The 10,451-nt window shown below is 39.7% G+C and overlaps 1 protein-coding gene across 5 annotated transcripts in view; it reads left to right on the top strand.

Annotated features, from left to right (window-relative positions):
• Positions 1-10,162, top strand: part of LOC102204077 (atlastin-2-like) — a 19,085-nt gene extending 8,923 nt beyond the window's left edge. The window contains exons 3-16 of one of the 5 annotated variants that reach the window (XM_013909431.1): positions 1-102; positions 296-502; positions 2,348-2,482; positions 2,622-2,726; positions 2,846-2,896; positions 2,987-3,043; positions 3,274-3,366; positions 3,604-3,742; positions 4,170-4,297; positions 4,812-4,868; positions 4,951-5,022; positions 5,658-6,089; positions 7,600-7,743; positions 8,173-8,232. The exon at positions 1-102 is cut by the window's left edge and continues 1 nt beyond it. In XM_013909431.1, the coding sequence (XP_013764885.1) occupies positions 1-102; positions 296-502; positions 2,348-2,482; positions 2,622-2,726; positions 2,846-2,896; positions 2,987-3,043; positions 3,274-3,366; positions 3,604-3,742; positions 4,170-4,297; positions 4,812-4,868; positions 4,951-5,022; positions 5,658-6,089; positions 7,600-7,737 (1,716 nt within the window). In that variant the 3' untranslated portion in view covers positions 7,738-7,743; positions 8,173-8,232. Of the gene's footprint in view, positions 103-295; positions 503-2,347; positions 2,483-2,621; positions 2,727-2,845; positions 2,897-2,986; positions 3,044-3,273; positions 3,367-3,603; positions 3,743-4,169; positions 4,298-4,811; positions 4,869-4,950; positions 5,023-5,657; positions 6,090-7,599; positions 7,744-8,172 lie in introns of all 5 variants that reach the window. The other 4 variants (XM_005727351.2, XM_005727353.2, XM_005727352.2 and 1 more) reach the window with 4 other exon arrangements.
• The last annotated feature ends 289 nt before the right edge of the window (positions 10,163-10,451 follow it).

Raw genomic sequence — 10,451 nt, 5'->3', positions numbered from 1 at the left:
TCTGAAGATGACAATGATTTGTTTCCCAGAACCATGGGTTTGGGCAAAAATATCAGTCCCACCCCCCAACCAAAGGAAGGGAGTCAAGAAAAAGATGTGAAGGTTTGATGTGTTTTCTACCATATTAGTCTATTAATGAGATTTAGGATATGTAAATATAACAATACTTTTATAAATGTTTGAAGTAAGCAACACTTAGGAGAATAATGTGACCAACTGAATTCTTTGAGGGTCACTACAAAAATCACCTGAACCTCCCCGACAAACCTGACTGTTTGCAAACTTGTGTCTTCAGCCTGTGGAAGAGAAAAAAGTGGCCGGGCCCATCCAGATTGTCCAGGCAAATGAGCACAACTTTGAGCTGAACGCCACGGCACTGGAGGAAGTCTTGCTGCAGAAACATGTGAAGGACCTGAACGTGGTTGTTGTGTCTGTGGCTGGAGCCTTTAGGAAGGGAAAGTCCTTCCTGCTGGATTTCATGCTGCGCTACATGCACAACCGGGTGAGACGACTGTTGTATTTACACTTTCTGTAGTAGGGATTTAAAAAATAAAATAAAATTTTAAAGGTACACATATTAGTTGCATTACATTTTCCAAATATTTAAAGAAATGTCAACCAACATGCATTTCTGAGCTGTCTCTTTCTGTCTGAGGTTTGCATCTTTTTCTCTCAGCCCGTGTGGCTGTTCTGGCTTCCTCCTACAGTCCAAAGACATGGAAGTAATTCTAAGCTGGCCATAGAGTATGGGAACATGAATGAATGTGTCTTTCTGTATTAGTCCTGGACATACACTAGAGACCTGTTCAGGCTGTAATCCACTACTTTCCCTATGACTTCTGGGATAAGCTCATTAAATTACACTGTGTCAGACCTGTTGTTGTTGTTGTTGTTGTTGTTGTTGTTGTTGTTGTTGTTGTTAAAGAGTCATTATTTAATCATATTGGTACAACAACCCGGAGCATTAAAGATATTCTTTAGATATAAATAAAGACAGTCAAATTGATGTCTCCTCATATATAAAATTTACTACTTTCATTTGTACACAGTTTCACTGAGCTGAGATATAGATTAGTGCTAATTTTGAACCCAAGATGTGTTTACATGAGCTAAGTAAACATAAGAGTTTATCCTTGCTCAAAGGGTGACTATTGAGTAACATTTTCTGTCAGTAGAGATTGTGAAATTGGGTAGAAATGAACAAGGACAGCAGAGGACACTTCAACTAGTACTTGCATGCACAGGTGACGTGCAAAGACAAGTGCTTCCAGTTTTGATTTTGTACTGAGATACTTGCTGAACCAGGAGAGTAAGATTTTGAGTGTGGTCCACGTGAGCACAGTATCTTGTTTATTTCCTATAGAAGTGTGGTCCACGTGAGCACAGTATCTTGTTTATTTCCTATAGAAGTGTAAACGGTGAGTCTTTGAGCCCCTCTAACAGCAGTTGGACACACAGAAGCAGTCAGGATCACCTTACACTTATTTTCAAATAACACACACGTGAACACATACCAGGAAATACAAAAGGGTGTTGCAAGTATGGTATTTCTCAAAGTTGTTGGGCATGAACATGGGCATTCATGAAGTTATTGATAATTAATTCAAGTTTATTCATGACTTAATGGTACCACTAGACTTAATAAGTGTGTGCAGCTTTTTTTTGTTTTTTCCTTTTTATTACAGGGAGTATTGTCTGCAGGTATTTATTATCTGTCATCACATCACACTTGGACACAGCACAGATATGTACTAATGGGGAATCAGTACTCTGATGTACTCTGACCTTTAAATCACACATTTGCTTTGAAGCTGTATTTCCTATTTGTGGTCAGTGGGATAAACATTCATTGTCACAAAGAGTTACCATTAATTGACGTTTGTGCTCGCAATCACAGCAGTTGACTGGCAAAAATATACTATATTATGTGAAATTCTACATTAAGAAATCATTTTTTTATTCTACATTAAGAAATCATTTTTCATTCATCTGTTTGTTCAGCTTGTGTTGATATCTCTTTGAACAATGTTTAGTTGAAACGTGTTGCTGTAATCATCATAGATGCTATAAAACATGTTGATGGTGATTAACCTTTGGTTGCTTTTCCTTCATTTGGCATACTGCATTAGTCTTACATGTACCATTCCAGAAACGTTACAACACACTGCACTGACAAAAGACCTCGGGTTCGGCCCCATTGGGCAGTGTACCTGTGCAATTTTCACTTTTATCTTTCATCCTCTCCCAGTCTTAGACAGGAATTCACATGGATCTAGATGACAAACAACCTTGGTTTTCATCTCCCTCTGTTCCCTTCTCTGTCTCATCTTGAATCTTTCCTTTTCAGGATAAAGACTCATGGATAGGAGGTAATGATGAGCCCCTGACTGGGTTCACCTGGAGAGGAGGGTGTGAGAGGGAAACCACAGGAATTCAGGTCTGGAGTGAAGTGTTTGTGGTGGAGAAGCCTGATGGCGACAAGGTAGATACAACACCTCCACTCATTGCCACACATATTTATCATGAACAGTTATTTTAATATTTTGTTAATGAATTTTCAAGCATTTCAACACAAACTTGTGCTGAATGTGTTTTGAACTCATTTAATCTCATCCCGACAGGTTGCTGTGCTCCTTGTTGACACACAAGGAGCATTTGACAGTCAGTCTACCATAAAGGACAGTGCTACAGTTTTTGCCCTCAGCACAATGACCAGCTCTGTTCAGGTGATATTTAAAGCATGTCTTTTCTTTAAATATAATATATTTACATATTTATTTTAACATATTAAGATGCAAGCCTTGCATTACATTTAAGTTCTGTTTTTTGTTTTTGGTTCTTTCAGGTGTACAATCTCTCTTCAAACATACAAGAGGATGACCTGCAGCACCTCCAGGTTTGTGTCATTTTGTTTCTTCTCTCACCAAAAAGTACCATCAGAATATTCAGTTCTTTCATCGTCATTTATTTTTCCTTTCATATGAAGCTCTTCACTGAATATGGCCGTCTTGCAATGGAAGAGGTGTCCGAGAAACCTTTCCAGGTACTGGCTTTTTCTGTTCGCTGTGTGTTTGTTGCAATTCAGTGTACATTGTTTGAGGTTTAAGTCAGCCCTTTTACTGAAAACAAATGTAGTGTGGACAAGTAAAAAACTAAAAAAAGAAGAAAAATAGCCTCATTTATTTCAGTTACAATGTTGTTGTTTTGTTTATTTTTTTTTCATAAAATGAAAGATATTCTCTGAGTTTCTGTACTGTTGGTTTTCTCTTGTAGTCTCTAATGTTCCTCATTCGGGATTGGTGTTTTCCTTACGAATTCTGTTATGGAATGAAAGGAGGCAATGAATTTCTGGATAAAAGATTGCAGGTGAGAATTATATTTCAACGCAGATTCAGAAAATAAAAGGGGGGAAAAAAGTGTCGGAGGTTACAGGCTTCTAGACAGAAGAAACCTACCATACCATACCCTGATGTTCACACAATGATTATTGCTTCCTGCAGCACAAATAATTTTAACAATTTTCCTGTTATGGATGGCGCATCTCTTCTTGAAAAACACAAAGTCAGTAACAAGCTCACATTTTCACTGTGTGTGTCGATGCAGGTTAAACATAATCAACATGAAGAGTTGCAGAATGTGAGAAATCATATCCAGCACTGTTTCTCCAACATCAACTGCTTCCTGCTGCCACATCCTGGCCTGAAGGTGGCTACTAACCCAAAATTTGACGGCAGGCTGAGAGGTGAGAACAAGGCACAGTAGTAATGTAGACTAATGGCTAAAGACGTGGTAGGTGCTGGTTGTACACGGAGCCTGCTCAAAACATTGCACATTGGCGCCTATATGTTGTAGCTGTTACCTCAGCCAGTTTCAACTCTGCTGTCACTCCCTTTCCTGTTCATGGCAGTTTTTCAACCAGTCACCATTGGGTTTATGCATGGCATTGTCCCTGTCAGGCTTAAAACCAGAAACCTGAGAGGGAGACAGAGAGACAGAGAGAGAAAATTGTTTGAGTGGTATTTCTAACTTCAAAAACGATAGCTGTCCTAACCCTTGCTAATACTGATAAAAAGAGAATTACAACATGTCTTCAGAGTGCCAAGTTTTACTTCTAGGATTATGTTGCCATAGCTCTTTGGACTGAAATTACACAACTTTCCATGTTTTAGACATCGATGAAGACTTCAAAAAAGAGTTGGCCCAGCTCGTGCCTCTTCTTCTGGCGCCGAGTCAGCTGGTAGAGAAAGAGATCGGAGGCAACAAGGTCACCTGCAAAGATCTTCTGGAGTACTTCAAGGTGGTGCATAATTTTAAATAAATACCAGTCTATGACCAAAATATGACCTATTGTTGTTAAGATAAAATTACATTTAAAAAGCGACAGAGGTCTCAGTGTATACAGGATTACAGCTGCTTGCACAAATGATTCCAGTGCTTTTCATACTGACCTCCTGCACTACAAATACAAAGCTTCAAATTGTACACCCTTCTGCCTTTTTTTTTTTTTTTTTTTTTTGATAAATCACAAAAGCTTGAGAGTGAATAAATGACACATAGCAATCCAGAGCTTTTGGTAAACTGGTCTCACTGACAAAAGTATTCAGTTCTTTGTCATCAGATTACATTTCTCCAACTTTCCAAAATAAGTGTGCCCAGTCATTAAATTTTATTTAGGGGTTTTTGCAGTATTAAGTCATTTTTAAAGATAACATCAGCCTTTTACTTGGAGTACTTGTTAAGTCACCTACCTGCCAGAGTGTTAACTAAAGAAACACTTTGGTGATGCTGAGACTCATTTTTCTTTCCTGCAGGCTTACATAAAGATCTACCAGGGAGAGGAGCTGCCTCACCCAAAGACCATGCTGCAGGTCAGTAATTGGGAATCTTTTAAGTCATCTCATTTTGATTAGGGTTGTGTTCAATCTTTTTGTCTTTCATTTTTTTTGATAGGCAACAGCAGAGGCCAACAACCTGACAGCTGTGGCAGGAGCCAAAGACCTGTACAGCAAGAAAATGGAGCAGGTAAGGACCGGTTTATCCCTGATATTCATCGTGAATGAAGTCTAAAAGGTGCCCAAGTCCAGGGAGCAAATATGGGAATATCACTGCCTGATTAATTGACCTGCGCTTCCTACCTGATAATCACCTGGCATTTTGGGCAATAAGTTTCAGGCTACATTTTCCAGCCTGACAATAGTCCCTGAGACATTGCCAGTGCAGTAAGAGTGTACCTGGATAGAAAAAATCCTCACAGTGAATAATAAAGTGAACTTAAGTTCATTAGAATTGTACAAACTCTGCCTTTGCCTTATCAGTGCATTTCTATGTACGTTCGACCATGTTTCAGTAAATCACTGCAGCGTCCTTCCTTTCTTCTTTTTCTTTTCACAGTGCTGTACTTTGAGTGCTGGTAATTCTGATCGATCTAATTTTCATAGTATCGCAGTCAAGTATTTGCATGGATGCATTAAGTATATGAAAACTATCTTGCTGACTAGTTTTACATGACTGACTCAGGAAAATACAGTAAATATTTTCCTGTGTAAATGTAATAAGGTACCAACAAACAAACAGAATGACTTAGAATTTCATACTACTTAGGAATAAAAATTTAGAAGGAAAGACTTTATCCTGATATCATCTCCTCCTCCCTACAGGTTTGCGGTGGGGACAAGCCTTACGTCGCCCCGGCTGATCTGAAGCGCTGCCACGAGGAGATCCGCGATTACTCTGTGTCTTACTTCCGCTCTGTGAAGAAAATGGGGGGCAAGGAGTTTTGCCAGCGCTACCAGAATCAGCTGGAGTCAGAGCTGGAGGAAACCTACACCAACTTCTCCAAGCAGAACGAAGGCAAAAACATCTTCTACGCAGCACGCACCCCTGCCACGCTTTTCGCTCTCATGTTCATCACCTATGTGGTGTCTGGAGTGACGGGTTTCATCGGCCTGAGCACCTTAGCCACACTGGCTAACCTGGTCATGGGCGTGGCGCTGCTGTCGCTCTGTGCCTGGGGTTACGTGAAGTACTCAGGAGAGTTTCGGGAGGTGGGAACGATTATTGATGAAGTGGCAGAAGCACTCTGGGTGCAGGTGGGTAGACGGTGTGAGAGGAGGGAGAAAAGTGTGTGTGTCTCTGTGTGTGTGCACAGACTTCAATCGACTGGCTTGGTTTTCATCTCCGAATTTTTTATGGTGGTTTTTTGTTTGTTTGTTTTATTTTTTTGTTGATATTGTGGCATTCCTTTTTTTTTTTAAGTCCAAAAATCAGTAATAGTTCAGTGCCTTTATATACTGAAAGCTAGCCAATAAGAAGGAAATCATAGTGCAGAAGCACCAAAGATCAGTTTGCAATAGAGGTTTGTCCTTTTTACATTTAAACCGAAACGTACAATTATGAACCTTATCGATGCATGAGTGTTCATCAAGCATAATGATCAGCCAGTTGTAACTCAAGAGACAGATTGACAACCATTTGATCTATTAAACTGTATCTCTGTTCACTGCGTCATACAGCAGCAGCAAAGCAACGGTTACTAATGGGAGAAAGAACAAGGCTAACAGCAAAGAGTCAGTAGTTTGTTTTTCACAAATAAAGACAACATTTTTGATTTGAGCATCTTGTTAGACACTTGTCAAAGCGCTATTTGCTTGTAAAGTAGCCAAAAAAAACCTTGCAAACTCCAAGAAGGGCTTTTGTGAGGCACTACACTAAAGCAGGGACACATATATATTCTGCGTTCACAAACTTAATCATCAGACGGTTAGCACGAGGGTCCGTGCTGACATCTGCGTGCCTGCTGGTTTTTGACCATACGAAGCAGGGGCTCTCCCATTGAGAATTTACATATCATCACATTACATTTACATTCTGTCAACCAGGAATGACAAGTATAATCTAGACTTAAATGTGAGAAACTAGTGAAGAGAAATTACAGTAGCTTGCAGCCCAATCTGATGCTGAGATGAAGTGAGAGTAGTTTGAATAATTCAGGTGAATAATTGGTTATGTGGTCCATCTTGGGCCAGTTAATTATTATCCTTCTAATAATATCCACAGAGTATAAATCTGATGGATTTGTGTATTTGTTCTTACTGTTTTGTGTATTTAGTTTAAGTTGAAGCTTAATGTAAAAGTCATTATGTTAACAGCTTATTTTTCTCCAGGTTCATTATATCTGTGCACATCTGGTTTATTTTCTTCCTTACATGCTTCTCTTCCTCTTTGTCTTCTAGCCTTTTTTTCTGTCCTCTTATCCTGTTATCCTTATATTCACTTCACCTTACAGAGCTCCAGTGAAACCCAGCCAGCACATCTTTCATCCTCGTTTGTTTGCCTTCCCAATTTATTTTTTTTTAATGTTTTATCACTCAACCTTCCTGTCTCTGTTTGTGCCTCTCCTGCTGTTTAGAGGATGGTAAGAAAGGTGAGCGATGTTGATTCCAGTTTTTGTCTGCCTGCATCATATCATTTCCTTCTCTGTTCTGATTTTATTTATCATTTTATTTATTTTTCCATCACTTCTTTCCCACGGCCTCTTCCAGTATCAGTGCCTGGTTCCCCTCTGTTTAACTCCCCCGTTCCTCCCTGCTTTCCTCTCAGGTCATTTCCAAACTTTTGGAGCCCGTCAGGAGCTGCCTGGCGTGGCCTATTTCTCTCCTCCCTTCCCTCCCGTCAGGAGCAACACTGGAATTGAAAGCTCTGTCTCCTCTCAACGACAACTACAAGAAGACCAACTAACTGCTGGTCAGCTGGTGGATTTGCAGACTCGTAAACGTGTATATCTTGTATCAAAACCTTCAGTTTGCTGGCCTCTTGATTTTTAATTTTCAGTCTGTTGATGCTGGATTTTTGTACTGGGTGTGAGCACGGAGCACGTCTGGGACACGGAGGCTGCACAAACGGTTTATAATTTTATTCTGTGTGGATAGAAACAAAGGTTTTCTTTTTCCTTGGCTTTGTTGTGAATCACGTGTCTTAAGAGTTTTGAGTTGTTTCCCTGGTCAGCACTTTGAAAAATACATCCTTTTTTTGTTTTCGTTCCTTTTAAGTGCTTTTCTTCCCTAACCTACTTTCTTTTAGTTTCTGTCTCCTTTATCGACTATTTGTAACTGATAATCAGTTTGATCATCGGTTCATGCAGATCCTTTTTTTTTTTTTTTTCTCCTCCTGCAGGTTCTGAAGCCAGTTACTGAGCAATACATGGGGGATAACATGAGACAGACAGTGATGAACTCTATTAGAGCCAGCTTGACAGAACAAGGCTCGCAGCAAACAAGGTTAAAGAGTGATTGATGCTCTTCCTCCTCAACTCTACCTGTTATCTTCATTATCATCATCCTCCACTGACTCGGCGTGTTCAGTCCTAGAACTGTGAAACTAGTTCAACACCAAAGCTGACCCACTTTTTTTGTTTTTCCTGCCAAATGTCCTTCATCACATAGCTGCCCCCCTCTTTATTTGCCTGTCGAGGACTTGAGGCCCTCTGCCTGCTCTGCTCTTCATCGCCCCCCAGTGCCTCAGCTCAGATATTGCATGTTGACTGAGCAGAGTCCAGCCTCCTGCCAAAACACCTGACAAATCTTCTCCAGTGTGCCATGCTGCATTGTGATGCATACTGAAGGCTGGCACACACGCGCACACAGATTGATGCTGGTAGTGAACTGCACTCGTATCATGATTAAGCTGTAATTCAGGGAAAACTGACACAGCTGTGGGCAGCTGTTATCAGCATTGGATGCAAACTGAATTCATTTCGTCTTACAGGCCAGCTCAGTTTACTTCCTCTTCTGCCTGGTGATAGCTTGTCCTGCAAGAACAGACAACTAATCGACTTAAAAAGCTCATGAAGATGTGACGCCCAAGTTTCTCTTGATTCTACTGAAGTGAAAGTAAATTAAAATCTGAGTCGGAGGCAATTTAAAGACCTTTATCTACTACTGAAAATGTGACTTCTGGATAAAAATCAAAGCTGTAATTCTTTTTTTTTTTTCCTCTCTCTTCTGTCTGCCTCCTTTATTAGTTTTCTGCACTACATTTGGAAGACAAGTTAATCAGGTAACATTTGTATAATCCACATCTGGGCTCCCATCTTTGCACTTGTTTCATATTCCATTATTATCTCTTGAGTCTCAATCCTCTTGTTCTTTACGTGTTATATCTGGACTTCTTGTAACAGACCTGACAGATTTTGGCCCACTGCATGCTGTTAAGAGGAGCTGTGTTATATCATGAGGAGCTTTTAGAGTCCAGCTATAGTGAGGTAGTTCAGTTTAAGTCACACTAGTGCTGATTGTTTTAGGACCTACAGGCTGTAAGTTTGACTGTTGCTTTGGGAGCCCCAGCTCAGATGTTTTGTACATTATTTACGGTAAATTTGATGCTTTTGTTTTTTTATAAACCTTATTAAAGGATTAAGTTTGAGGAGCTATGTTTGTCCACTTTCTTGCTGAAAGTTGGATGAGAAGCAACACTCAGCTGCTGGTTAGTTTAGCACAAAGACATGATTCAAATGAAACCAGTGTCGGTGAAGCTAAGCTGATCAGCTTTTACTTTAACTGACACAAGTGAGTGCTGTAGGTCTCGTCTTCTCAGCTCGCTCCCCAAACCCCTTACCTGACACTTTAACTGCCTTTTTGTTGAGGCAGCTGTCAGAGCTTCGATCTCCAGAATGAAATGAATAAAATGTGCTTGACTGTTAAATGATCTAAATAAATCTACCCAGTCGGTTTAACTCGTCACACCTGTCTTTTTCACATCGATTCCATCCACTGCTCACCTTAAGCACCAGTCTTGTACTGTACAGTCTTTTGTTTTTTTGGGTTTTTTTTATGTGTTCATACTACAAATCGGGCATGTACGTTGGATTAAATATTTAAATAAACTTTGTGTACATTTTATAGCGAATCAGTTAAATGGTTATTTTTTGTTTTCCTCTCTTGTTGATCAACTTACCAGTCTGTGGTTTAAGAATGATAAGTTGCTGCTGTAGGTTTAGTTTCTCCACGTGAGGATTGACGTTAGCGGAAACGCGTGAATAAATCTGACAGGAAAAGCTTTTGACTGTGATGAGCGGGCAGGAGAAGGTGTCTGTCTCTTTTAAAGATATCTCTGGTAATTTATTTTTGAATAAGATGTTTACCTTAAGAATAAATCATCAACACAACTCTTTCGGCTCCTTTTTTGTCTTTTATTCCTTGATGGAAGCATCTAAAAGGACCAGCAAGCAACACACGTATGTCGTGTATATGAAGAGTTGTCTTAACTGGGAAATGTGAAAATTTTCTGCAGACTAACCAAACCTTTAATCCAAAATCTGATCATCACACAAGTGTAACAAAAAAAACCCCACACTTTTCTTTGCATTCATTTAATTTGTGTTTGAAACACAAATTAAATGAATGCAATAGGTTTGGATTCATTCATTTTGCCAAAAGGATTAAAAAGATTCCACT

This window comes from Pundamilia nyererei, unplaced genomic scaffold (genome assembly GCF_000239375.1).
Source record: "Pundamilia nyererei isolate P.nyererei 1_Seehausen unplaced genomic scaffold, PunNye1.0 scaffold00024, whole genome shotgun sequence".
NCBI lineage: Eukaryota > Metazoa > Chordata > Actinopteri > Cichliformes > Cichlidae > Pundamilia > Pundamilia nyererei.
Note: the sequence above shows the minus strand (reverse complement) of the source record. Positions and strands in the feature narration are given on the sequence as shown.